The 13,856-nt window shown below is 41.5% G+C and overlaps 2 protein-coding genes and 1 pseudogene across 3 annotated transcripts in view; 1 reads left to right on the top strand and 2 right to left on the bottom strand.

Annotated features, from left to right (window-relative positions):
* The first annotated feature begins 508 nt into the window (after positions 1-508).
* On the top strand, positions 509-8,993 carry LOC115159800 (prostaglandin E2 receptor EP4 subtype). Its single transcript, XM_029709856.1, has 2 exons — positions 509-1,953; positions 6,414-8,993. Exons 1-2 carry the CDS (start codon positions 1,171-1,173, stop codon positions 7,038-7,040), a joined length of 1,410 nt encoding a protein of 469 aa, XP_029565716.1. The 5' UTR covers positions 509-1,170; the 3' UTR covers positions 7,041-8,993.
* LOC115159802 (tetratricopeptide repeat protein 33 pseudogene) lies at positions 7,447-8,514 on the bottom strand (annotated as a pseudogene).
* Positions 8,994-10,129: 1,136 nt separating the features above from the next.
* LOC115159801 (tetratricopeptide repeat protein 33) overlaps positions 10,130-13,856 on the bottom strand; it is a 50,059-nt gene continuing 46,332 nt past the window's right edge. For both annotated transcript variants that reach the window (XM_029709857.1, XM_029709858.1), the window contains exon 5: positions 10,130-12,377. In XM_029709857.1, coding sequence (XP_029565717.1) covers positions 12,003-12,377 — 375 coding nt within the window. In that variant the 3' untranslated portion in view covers positions 10,130-12,002. The remainder of the gene's footprint in view (positions 12,378-13,856) is intronic.

Here is a 13,856-nt window from a genome sequence, read left to right as displayed (position 1 = left end):
AGCGGTTACAGGTTATACACACACTATTACCCGCACCTTTAACCATCCATCATAAAAACGGAGGTTCCTCGGGCAGTGATGGACGATCGAAATCATGAACCTCAATTAAACACCGTGTTTTTCGTCATGGGACAATTATTGCGTATTAACTCTTCCACTCTTGTTTTCAGACATTACTTTCAACATTACGTACCAAATCAGAGTCAGTTCATCACCTTATAGCTGATGGCATATATTAAAAATAATAAGCTAATAAACAGGTAGATGTGTAACCTGATAGTGAAGGCTAGGATCCCATTGGAGGACTTTTGGTTTTATCTGACCCGCTTTATGCATTCCCATTCTTATGTGCCTTTTACAGTTCAGGGGTGGCATGTCAAGGGTAACTTAAAACACTTTTATTTTTTGACTCTATAGACTACCTCTAATAACTCACATGGAAACTGCAAACTTTGCAGGCATTTATAACATGATTTATTATGGGTGTGCGCAATGCAAATAAGAGGAACAAGAACCATTTTATAAAACTGCTCCATTGTATAAGACTGGGCTCCTGAGTAATCAAGACCAATGGTTGGAATACAATAATGTTAGAAAATAACCCCTATATGAAATAGTGCTAACGGTTACGCATTATGCCTATTTGAAGTCACCTGTAGACGGGAAAAAAATACGCATGGTGTGGTTTCCTGGTTTCAAAAACATTTCTGACGTAGAGACGTCTGCTGCATTGCATAAGGTGCTAGGCTACACCACCGTGTGAAGCTTCTAATTCAAACGTACAGGGAGGGCAGCGACGACGAAGGAGGAGTTGAACACAAGCTCCGAGCAAAAACTTCCCTTGTCAATGTCTATGTGGGCCTCGTGGTGTGCAGCACGTCTGGGACAGAAACATTTCGGATTGTAAAAATAAACTAAAGTTAGTGACTAACAAAAGAGAGGAGCATGTACATTCAAACACGGAGACATTCGTTTGAGTTGTTTTTCAAGTGTGTAACGGTTAGTTAAAATAATGGAAATTGGGGAAGTATGGATTTGCGTGTTATTGAACGATTTGGAGAGCGCGCACCTACGGAAAGGGTAACCACATGCAAATGGGTTGGGAGAGGAGGACACTGGTGAAGTGACTATTTAATTGCACAAAGAAATTGTGAGAGAATTGTGACAGGTATGAATAACGGCACGATAAAAGATGGGCCCCGAGAGCCTACTATTCCGGTGATTATGTTTATTTTAGGAGTGGTGGGGAATGTCATCGCCATCGTGGTGCTCCGAAAGTCTCGGAAAGAACAGAAGGAGACCACCTTCTACACGCTGGTGTGCGGGCTTGCAGTGACCGACCTTTTGGGCACGCTGCTGGCCAGCCCCGTCACCATCGCCACCCGTGTGCAAGGGAAGTGGCCGGGAGGAGAGTCACTGTGTCAGTACTCCGGCTTCATCCTTCTCTTCTTCTTTCTGGTCGGCCTCAGCATTATCTGTGCCATGTCCATAGAGAGATACTTGGCCATAAATCATGCATATTTATACAACCATTACGTGGACCAAAGACTTGCTGCGTTGACGCTTGCGGGAATCTACATCTCCAACGTGCTGTTCTGCGCGCTGCCTGCCATGGGACTCGGTAAGGTGAAAAAGCAGTTCCCAGAGACCTGGTGCTTCATCGACTGGCGGACTAACGACTCCACGCACGCCGCCTTCTCCTATATGTATGCTGGGGTGAGCTCTTTACTCATTCTCACCACGGTCATCTGCAACGTGCTGGTGTGCGGGGCGCTGATTATGATGCACAAGAGGTTCATCCGCAGGACATCGCTGGGTACGGAACAGGGAGGTCGCATAGCTGTCCTCAGACGCAGACGGAGCTTCCAACGCATGGCTGGCGCAGAGATCCAGATGGTCATTCTGCTCATCGCTACCTCCGCGGTGGTTCTCATCTGCTCCATACCTTTAGTGGTAAGTGATTTGACGCCTTGCCGAATAATTATTGCAATAGTTTGATTGATTTGAAGTTGAGCAACATTTTGCTCTCACTTCTGTATCTCTCGTTGTGTGTGCGAACGGTGCAGGAATGGATAACCTTGTACCGTGCAATTAAAAGACACGACACAAGTATGGGTTGTCTCGTCCCTAATCAATGCAAACGTTAATGCAAAGCACAGTGCGTTCTGGTTTGTGTGATGTCATTATTTGTTGTAACACCTTTACGCATCAGCATACGCATTGATAATTGGAGGGAACATGCCCAAAATGAGATCCTAAATGCACTCCCAATCGAATAAAGGAATTGAATAGGTTTAATTATTGTGTTATTAAAGTGTTATTGCTGTTATTGTTCAGCCGGTTGTCTGCTGAGGTGTTGTTAGGACTATTCAGAATATTAACTCTAATGTCAACTTCTGGCCACTTGCGTTAATAAACATTTCCTTACTTTGAGAAAAATAACAACAAATAAATATAATTTATCGATTCATCTACCTTTTCCATTTTAGTCATTTAGCAGACACTCTTATCCAGAGTGACTTACAGTTAGTGCATTCAGATAGCTAGGTGAGACAACCACATATCACAGTAGTACATTTTCTCTCAATAAAGAAGTTATCAGCAAAGTCAGCGCTTTTTTTTTTAGATTGGCAGGGACTCTGCCTCAGGGGGAAGCTCATTCCACCATTAGATTTTTTGTTGTTGCTTTTCTCTTTAGAAGTCAGTCACCAAAAAGATAAGGACTAACCATAAGAAAGAGAAGCCCTTGGGTTTATAAGATCTAATTTTAGAGAATAGATAACAGGTAGGCTATGCAAATACTTCAGCCCTCTGTGGGCTGATTTACCACAAAGATAAGAAAGACAAGCTAATACATGCTTTTTGTGCGTGTACGTGCGTGTGTGCACCCGCGTGTGCGTATGTGCATAACCACACCTCTTACCACCTTGAGAAATGCAAATGGTCCTAAGAAGTATACCGTTGCACCACCTAGGCGTAAGCCCTTCTATGTGGGAAGTACGTAAGGTAGTGGTGATATTCCACATTCTAACTAGGGACCCCATTTTTGGGGGCCAGAATTTCTGGGGACATCATTTTTTTCTCTAGAATTTCTAGCGAACCCACCCCAAGTCAAATGACACAACCTACTGGGCATATGTTTGAATCAACATTGTTTCCACAAATGACGTTGAACCAATGTGGAATAGACCATGAATTGACGTCTGTGAAAAGTGGGAACCTTAAAATTGGTTAAATAACATTCAATTCATAACATTTGAATAGCTCTTATCAAAATTAAGACAACCAATAAATACATTTGCTGAATAAAAATGTATTAAACATTTCCATTACCATTCTTAAAAACGTTTGTATATTTTCGCATATGATCATCTGTTCTCTTAATTATTGGTTCCCAAAAATGTGGCAGTGCAGTTCCCCGACTTTGAATACCACTGTAGGGTGTTAAATTTTGACTATTTTCATCATGACACTTACAGAAAATAATAGTAGATAGAGATTTAGTAATTATTTATCAAGATGAGTCCCCATGTTGGTCTCAAAGCAGCGCGATGGCACTGTCCTAATGAAAACGGTGCTAAAATGATCATCTATTTGACCACACACACCTATATTGCTTTACATTTATTATAATGGTTGGATGACTTGCAACAGGTGTAAATTGTGATCACAAAGTCAGACATAGCTACGACCAACCTTAAGATAAACTTTTTTTTTGTTACCAACAAGCTCTCACAGTCTCAGTTCTCCAAATGTCAAATGTAGAAGTGGCTCCAAACGTACATTTTTTAAGGGTTTTTGTTGGTCCTGTATTTTTCCATTTCTCCAAATGTCAAATTTCAAACCTCTTAAATGTAACCAAATGTAATCGAAAATGTAATCTACGTAATCCCCAAAAGTAATTATTTAACATGAGAGGACCATTAACAATAACTAGTAATGCTGCATACTCCAAGAAAGGTTCAAATCTTATTTTTCTGGTAAAAAAAAGATTATTATTAAAACAACGGTAAGAAAGAGGCTTGGAATTAGTTGTATTTTTTCTAAAGATAGTATAATCAATTTATAAAGCAACTAACTATAAGATTTAACCTTCCTTAAAATACATATTTGTATGTTTAACGTTAGAGAAAATGTACATATTTTCTAAAGGTCTCTCTCAATCAAAATGTCTGCCCTCATCGCTGCGAACGTCTCACAGAGCTCTAGCTTGGCTTCCTGAACTTGTTAGGAACTCACCTTTAATTTCACATTAATCATGTTGATCTATAACAAACCGAAAGTGTTTTTTGTTTAAAATCTATTAATTATTTTAGATTACTGGCTATAAAATGATCTCAATGTGCTACAGCGATAAAACCACTCTCCTGCTGTGTTAAGATGTAAGGATTCCAGACATATGTATTGTTAGTGGCTGTGATGTGGGGTTTAGCCAGGAGTTGATGGACAGTTGGAAGAGCAAATGAAATGGTAGGCGGGACATCCCAGCGTCAAGTGGTGTCAGATTTCACATCCTGCTTTACACAGGCAGAAAATACATACTACTGTGTCCATGAGAATCAGGGCTACCACTCAATGCAAGCCATTTCGATCTATGGTGTCCACATATAGATTTAAACGTGAAAATGATGGTCAGAACCGGTACCAGAACCACGCAGGTCCACAAAACAGGGGGCTTTACATCTAAGAGGTTTTTAAGGGTTAAGTTGAGAATCTGGAGTGCAGGTAATTGTTTTAAAAGCATTATGAAATGTAATTGCGTGTTATCCCCCATCTCCAGTGACTAGAATTATGTAGCTACAATTTCCTGATTTTCACAAGCGAACCCTTTAGAAGTTAAATCATGGGTGAAAATTGTTATTTTACCTACTGATAGAACATAGGCTTTCTTCAAATTGACAGGATTTTTATTTCTCGGTGTGGATTACCCCTTTAGGCTTTCTTGATGGTAATAGCGCTCACTGTTGCCCCATATGGACGGTTTTGGAGGCATTTCGCGTCATCCTCAGGACATGGATAGATGTCCAATTTCGACATCAATCTTGAACGATATCCCTGATTGTTACGTCCAACTGGTTCAACCGGCTCCAGATGTCATCAGTGGATTATGCTGTCTGTGTATACTTGTTATACAGGGAAACAGATATGGATTTTATTAGTTAAAAGCTCTCCCATGGTGACAAGATCAACTGGACATACGGACATAGTAAGAGCAAAAACGAGTTATGTCCATCCACTCTTATGGGAGCTGTCTGTCTGCTGCTCGGCCAGTGTCAAACATTTCCACTGAGCTCTGTCCTCTGTACAGAGTCCTATGAGCCTTCCTGTCCCCATGCACTGCATGTTAGTTACAAGAGGATACTGTAAGGACAGTGACTAGAGACAGTACATCCTGCAAGCTCAAAAACACTCCACAGAGAAAATGAACAAATTAACTGCAAGGCACTGAAAAGGATCAATGATATATAGTGTTCTATAAACCGTCCCCATGCCACATTTGATAGTTAGTTACATGTAAACTCATACCCACTGGAGACAGTACATTTCATCCTGCAAGCTTCGAAAACACTGAAAATATGAACTGAGGGCTTAGGGTCTGAAGAAGAACCTGTAGTCTATAATGAGATATTGAGTTCTAAATGTCATTCCCATGCTTTGATTGAGAGCTAAGGACAGAGTCACTAGACAGTTCACCCTGCAAGCTTCAAAAACATGAACTGAAAGGCAGAAATGTACATTTGAAGAAGAATGCTGTTCAATAATCAGTGTACCAGAGTTCTCCCCCCACTGTATTTTCCAGGAACAACCCCAGGGAGTCACCCATATAATCTTATCGTATAGTCATAACTAACCATGTGTCTGACAGTTATTTCACTTCACTTACTTTGACGTTGTCTGAGATTGGTTGTTGATTGGACCTCGGTGATAGCCAATAGCCAGAGACGTTCATATGATTGATGATTAACCTGCGTGTGGGGTTGTGTTTTCATTAGCTCTCTGCCCAGGCTTCTGTGCCACTGTCTGCCGGGCAGATACTAGTGCTGCTAGCTACAGTACGCTCTACTGCCCATGCCATGCTCATCTTATGCCAACATCACAACGCCATAGTCAAATAGCTTTGCTTTCATAGCAACCATGATAGTTTGTCATGTATTTATGTATGTTTTTCTTACGCAACAATAACATAACAAATAACTGCTATGTAGGTTTAGGCTAATGATATTCACGTGTGCAGATATAAGCAGGTTGGAAAGCTACTTCAATAGGATTCAATTAGAATAGTACAACAGGATTCAATATGGGAATCCTATTGAACACACCTATTGAAGCTTTAAAGGTACACCATCCTCAAACATACACTGAATAACCAATAACCCTCCAACCCCGTCCCTATTCCTTCTTTCCTCCCTCAGCTGCGGGTGTTTGTGAACCAGCTGTCCATGGTTGCGTTCGACGCCCATTCAACTCCCCTGGAGAAGAACCCAGATCTCCACGCCATCCGCATTGCCTCCATCAACCCTATCCTAGATCCCTGGATCTACATCCTGCTGAGGAAGACTGTCCTGCTGAAGCTGGTGGAGAAGATCAAGTGTCTGTTCTGCCGTATGGGCTGCCGGGGGCGGGGCTCAGGGGTCAGGGGTCAATTCCACTGCGGAGGTGAAGGTCATCCGAATTCGTCCATCGTATCCCGGGATTCGCCGTCACTGGTGTCCCGCGAGCTGAGGGAGGTCATCAGTACTTCACAGACGTTTCTTTACTTGCCGGAGGGGACCGGGGAGGGGTCTAGAGGGACAGGGGGAGAGGGAAGACCCAGCCCCCCGGCTGTGGAGTGCTCCCTGCTACAGGACCAACAGACACCAGGGGGGAAGGGGATGCAAAATGATTCCAAAAAGGGCACTTTAGGCCCCAGTATATCAATGAGGACAGATGGGACAGTTGACCCTTCACCTCTGAACAGGGTGCCATCGGTCAGAAAAGACAAGACTCTACATGTGACGTTTACAGACGAGACACTGAACTTACAGGAGAAATGCATCTGACGGACACAAACACAAACTCCGCAAGAGTGGCGGATAACACAGAAAAGTCACAGAGGGGAACAAGGACGTCTAATAGCCTTAAAGGTTGGGACTTCTGAAGGGTTAAACTCATAAGGAAAATGTTTCCCTGTGTCGTGTTTGTACTCTTATAAAAACAACTACATGAAACAAATAAGACTGGGAGTTGGTTTAGTTCATCAGTGATGCTCCTAGCTGAATCATGATGTCCTGTTTAGGGTTCGGTCAAAATGTCACACGGTGCCAAAGTGGATTCTAGGAGATTGGATCTATTTACATAGATCATATATTGGATCTATTATATGTCACATTCTTATTACAAGAATACCAATATAATATACATATACCAGTACACACATCAGTAATGAACTTAAAGTGTAATTTCAACTTTATAAAGACAATAAGGAGATTTTATTGCACTTTTCAAAAACTGAAACCCACTGAAAGGCACTAAATGCTACCATGCTATCATAGTGCTATCTGAGATCCTTGGGATGTCCACACCCCCTAAACCCTAACCAAACCAGAACATTTACCTAATCATGACCTTAACATTTAAAAATGTCAACTACATAGGGGTAGGGACTTCCCAACAATCCCAGATAGCAAGGACCACTGCTTACCACTGGCCTCCACCAATACAATTGTTGTGATACACTGTATAGTCCCGAGACTACAATGTGAATTGTGTCCCATAACATCAATTTATTTCAGAAAGAAAAAACACGTTTCTTCTCTGTGAGAAGGTCTAGCTAGTTTGTATCCATGTCGAATTGCTACAAAATTGATTGAAATTGTGTGCTATATTTCAACATTTGCAAAGAATTGTATCATATTGGTTGACTTGGCAGTTTCAAAACAATGCCTGAAGTATAAAAATCCAGCAAAACTATTGAGCATATAATCCCATGCATAAAACTAAAGACTCAAAACAACAAAAACAAACAAAAGACCCATTTCAGTCCATAAGATGCATTCTAGCCCATAAGTCCTTAGAGACAGATCATAGTCCCCGTGCTTTGACCAACTGATATGAAGAGGGTGTGTCCCCTGACCCCTCCTCCTCCACAGGTACCTCCCTAGAATTCCCCTCAGCGTCGACAACCACGACTGTCCTCTTCAGTTCCTCATAGCGTCTCTGTCTCTCGGCTACGGCAGCGCAGGCCACCACCACCTCGTCTGACTCAAAGTCGTAGTCCTGCTGGAGCTCTGGAGGGTTCAGGACATCCTGTTGGGCCTCCTCCTCCCGCTGGGTCTGGTCCTGAGCCGTCCGTCTCTGCTGCTGCAGCCGCCGTGCCCACGCCAGGTCCTCCGACCAGAGGGGGCGCTCTGACGGACACAGGTGGACCGCTACCTGGAAGGACCTCACCGCCTGTGGACAGGATGAAGACCTTTGTTGTATTTTCCTTTCTGTTAACATCTTTTTATTGACTTAAGATTAACACAAATGACTGGTAATGAAGGACAATAATTGTTGTGGGGAAGATGAATGAAGTATAAAATCCAGCAAGACTATAGAACATATAATTCCATGCATTTCACTTTGTTACTTGTACTGAGCTTGTACAGATAGGATCTTAATTTGACCTGTATTGTCGCAGCAACATAATCCTGCAGCAACAGGATTTGGACGTTTAGTCCATAATGTTGCCTAATCGATGGTTAGGCTATTAGCTGGTCAAAATGAGGCTACATGAAAAGTGGAATAATATTAATATAACCATGTGTTAGTGTGGGTGTTCAGTGAATTTATGTAAATCACAAAAATCCTATGCATTTCCTGCTGCGCAAAAGAGTGATCAAATTAAGATCCTACAGCTTGTATGGTTGAAATAACAAATGGGATTTACATTGCTGTTGTCTTTTGTTCAAATTACACTTTATAGGTGCATGGCATTACTTTCCCCCCGATTAAATGATATCAGTGAACTGAAATGTGTTTTTGGATGATTTGCTTTTAATGTGGCTAAAGAAAAGAGATACAGTATGTTTCTAAGTTTAGAATATTAAATTAAGGATTTCAAAGTTTAAAATGAACCAGCTCACACAAGTCTATCTGTTCGGACAACGAGCCACATTACGGTATTGCACTCCTATGATTGCACCCCCTCACGACAAATTTGACTGACATCTCATTACTACTAGGCTAACCAAACATTGCATCAAGCTGCTATATGGCCATGAGAAGTACGCTAGATTGAAACTCTGGCTGCCCCTCGACACCTCCATGTTTCATGTCCTGTCCACACTCCTTCTGAAGTAGAGAAACTCCCTCAGAGCTTGATGGTGAAGGAGGGTCATATTGGACCGAGCAAAATACAATCATCATGAACCAGCCTTTTACTGACTACCTAAACTCACAACAACTTTGACTGACATTATCAATAAGCAGTATTTGCATAAAGTGGTTATGGCTATGAGAAGTAGAGAGAAATAACCACAGAGCTCGATGAGGAAGGTCATAAGCAGGCCACAGGAAAACGCAGCAAAACACATGCAGCCAACCTGACCCAGTCTTTACGACTGACCTGGTAACCTGACTACCTGATCAAAGCCTCTGAAAAAATAAATTATCAATCATTCCAGCCCACTGATGGCACTAAAACCAAACATAAATACTGATTACAGGATTAATCTGATGGAGGTTACAGATCATTGATCAATATCAGTCACCATCCTAATGTTTTTCAGAGGACTTGATCAGGTAGCCAGTTCATCCGGTCAATCGTAAAGACTGGTTTAGGTTGGCTGCATATGCTTTGCTGCATTTTATGCAACTTATTTTTTTAAACAGCATTTTCAGATGTTTTACAGTTAATATGCCTCTAATCAATAATAAAGAAATGTAATTTCTCTACTACAGCACATTTATGACAAAACATGTGAGGGTGGCAAATGATTTACACTTTAAATGATGTAGAACGTAGGCTTTTGTACTGTACTGTACATCCACTAGTTAATATTTGTAGCATAGCGAGTTTTGTTCAATCTTTTCCATGACTTACGCTGGCGGAGTGAATACAATAGTCAAAATATAGCATATAGTAAATAAAAGGCCAATTCAATTTGCAACGTTACTTGTAACCAATTGATTTATTTTCAATTGACACATTACAGGTAAAACGGATCCATTTGCTTATTATTCACAGAACAAAGTATTACTACATCAGCTGGGTCAGTTACAGAAACATCAATATAACTCACATTATACATGAGCATTCTCATGGTCTAAACAGATGTTCCCTCTCCCACTATTTGTTTACAGCTCCTATCGTCCCCCACATTACCTGTGAATGAACTCAGTCCTATAAAATTAATTACTGTTACTAACACATTCATGCCCCATTTTGATACGCTACCACAATCTTATGCTGCAGACTTGTTTTGAGAATTTTTGTGCCAGGTGTTGAAATGATTTGAATGGCTTTGGCAACATCACCAGATGTTTGCACTGTAAACACGTACCCTCAGCGTGGTTGACTTGTTGAGAGAACAAGGTCTGCTTTTACCCATAGTTGCCACTTCTTTGCCTACTTCCATCGTAGTGATGATGACCAAAACACATATCCTACCAATTACCAGTTACAATGATATAGGCACTGTTTGTAGTTCTTTACCAATAACAATTTATTGTCTAATGATTTCTATTGATAAAATGTTCCTGACGTGTAATGCCCTATTTAAATCCTAAAGCATCCCCTGAGATTCATGTTCTAGTACGAGGCCAGTTCCCTCTGTCAGAATACTCCTTTAATGCTGTACTACTAGGAAATATATTTAAGAGAGATAGAGATGACAAAATGGTCTTAATATGATTTTAATAAAGACAAGGAGGATACATGAATCTTCTCAAAAACCTGTCTCCTCTTTCACAGCGCCTCTCTTTAATATCGGCAATAATAAACCCCTAAATTTGATAGCCTGTTTTAGTCATACAAAACCCCTTGAGTGTCCCATGAAAACAATCTTGCTATTAGAAGATGCCATTCAAATTCAATGACTGTTCAAGCTTCTAGGCTTTTCAGCATGGCCAGTCCAAGCTGACTGCACAGAGCTTTCAGCGCTATCCAGCTGCTAGATCTCAGGCCCAAGGTGGATATATTATTTTAGCAGCTCACCTATCCCCTATGGAGGGTCATATGACACACAAATCTAACACTCAGCTGGAATTCTGGGAATACTCATGCAATATTATTTCTTTGTGGGGTTTATTTCTCTGAGTTACCGTGGAGACAGAGTTTCCCAACAGATAAGACCAGTCCGTTAGTCATTATGAAATAGCACTTCCAACTGCGATTTTATGTTGCATGAAACTGCAATTCAAAAAGTTGACGTTAATAACAGCTTGACTGATTGACTCAAGCGAGAGGAGTTTTCCAGGGAGATCTTTTCCGGTCGTCTGACAAAGACGTTCCGGATGTTCTCATAGACATTTCAAAAGACTAAGGGGCAGTTTCCCGGACACAGAGTAAGCCTAGTCCTGGATGGAAAAGCAAGCTCAATTAGAGTCTCTCCAGTGAAAAACTTTTTAGTCCAGGACTAGGTTAAATCTGTGTCTGGGGAAACCGGCCCTGAATGTGTCTGAGATAAATGGGACTGACAGACATATTCCAAAACACAACAGGATCCTCTTTTCAGGAGGAGGATTAATCAACGAGTGACTATTGACCTCGAGTGCCAAATGATGATGATAATTATTTTTGGCTACGCTCAAATTCAGGCTTTTAAATGGCAGTAATATGAGAGCATTGATAAACAGTGAAAACATAACACACAAACAAAAATCTATTTGATTAAATCTACCTCTATCACCCACAGTCTGTTGTAGACTAAAGCAGAAAACCATAACGACATGCATAAAGACTAAAGACTCAAAACAACAAAAACAAACGACCCATTTCAGTCCATAAGATCCATTCTAGCCCATAAGTCCTTAGAGACAGATCATAGTCCCCGTGCTTTGACCAACTGATCCTGTGATGAAGAGGGTGTGTCCCCTGACCCCTCCTCCTCCACAGGTACCTCCCTAGAATTCCCCTCAGCGTCGACAACCACGACTGTCCTCTTCAGTTCCTCATAGCGTCTCTGTCTCTCGGCTACGGCAGCGCAGGCCACCACCACCTCGTCTGACTCAAAGTCGTAGTCCTGCTGGAGCTCTGGAGGGTTCAGGACATCCTGTTGGGCCTCCTCCTCCCGCTGGGTCTGGTCCTGAGCCGTCCGTCTCTGCTGCTGCAGCCGCCGTGCCCACGCCAGGTCCTCCGACCAGAGGGGGCGCTCTGACGGACACAGGTGGACCGCTACCTGGAAGGACCTCACCGCCTGTGGACAGGATGAAGACCTTTGTTGTATTTTCCTTTCTGTTAACATCTTTTTATTGACTTAAGATTAACACAAATGACTGGTATGAAGGACAAATATTTTCTTGGGGAAGATTTAAGGCTTTGAAAGGAAAGGTGTGTAGTTCTGTCCTTGCCTATTGGTGTTCTGTACAATGTCATGTTTTATGTGGAACCCAGGAAGAGTAGCTGCTGCTTTCACAACAGCTAAATGGGGATCCTAATAAAATACCAAATACCAAAGCATTGACGCGATATGACCATTGGAGAAGCTTGATGAGTAAAAACAACTGTAGTGTTTTGTTTGTCCCCAGGGGTCCTGTTTCTATGTACATTGCTAGTGTATGGTCATCAGACCCTTTCACTGGGAATGGGGTGCAGTTGTCTTGAAATAGGAATCATGGAAATGGACAAAGTTAAGGGAAGGTCTCTAATGTACATTTATGTTATCAAACGGGGTGGTTTGTGCTTTTTTATACTATTATCCGGAAAAGATTCAGGGCTTTGTTTTGAAATCAGACACAAATGTATTCAATTCAGTTGATTTAGATGTGCTCTGAGACTAAAAGGAGTAGTGAGTGTTGTTGGTCACAATGCCTGCTGAGAAGAACCATAAAACAACTCCAATGCTACAGAGAAAGTCATATGTTGACGGTTCGTTCATATTACAATCAAAGATCACTCTACCAGATGGTCTACAGTAATCATGTCAAAAATGCTGTACATCTAAAAGCCAAAGGACGTCAAAGAATCTATAGCACTCTCTTTTGAGTCCCACCATGTGTAAAGGGTGAACAGTTAAAGTCGTAATAGATGGGTTTCCTAGGATCCCTATGTTTAGGAAGAAATACGTTCAAAAGGATCCGTATGCAGGTCTGCTGCTTCTGCGTAATAATTCCTCTAATTTGATGAAGCGTGAGACTGGCAACAATGTGAAGTGGTAGCTCTAGTCTCTCTTCAGAATGTCAGCTACAACAAAACCTCATTCCTGTCACATTAGTTTCATTATAGAGAGATTCACCGCAGCATTACGACGGCCTCCATCCATCATTCACCTGACCAGGCATAAGTACATAGATTTACACATAATTGTCTAACTCTGGAGGAGGGCAAATTATACTTCACATAGTAATGGGCTAAAAAATCAAACCATTGCCCTGCCGGATGGAATTATGAAATTAATCTTTAATCTCACACTAAGTACTTTTCATGATAATTGTTGAGTTCGCAAATTACATCTGATCGTGACGGAAATGAGTTGAATACCATTAGAAATGTATTGCTGAATCCCTTCCAGCTTTCTCTGTCCGAGCTCAAATTAATAACAAAGTATCTCAGACAGACCAAACTCAAACTCAAATGACTCAAGCTTTTGTTAGGATGATTCATTCTAAGATGGGGCTGATGCAGGTTCAGTAATGACCAAGAATAACCTCATCCACCTCATTCCAACCTAAAGGCA

Source organism: Salmo trutta, chromosome 23 (genome assembly GCF_901001165.1).
Source record: "Salmo trutta chromosome 23, fSalTru1.1, whole genome shotgun sequence".
Taxonomy (NCBI): domain Eukaryota; kingdom Metazoa; phylum Chordata; class Actinopteri; order Salmoniformes; family Salmonidae; genus Salmo; species Salmo trutta.
This window is presented reverse-complemented; position numbering and strand designations above follow the sequence as displayed.

Bases quoted from the DNA above. Each gene is read 5' to 3' on its own strand.
- LOC115159800 (XM_029709856.1), top strand. From the start codon at position 1,171: ATGAATAACGGCACGATAAAAGATGGGCCCCGAGAGCCTACTATTCCG. The intron at 1,954-6,413 runs GTAAGTGATTTG...TTCCTCCCTCAG, and splicing joins TCTGCTCCATACCTTTAGTG to CTGCGGGTGTTTGTGAACCA.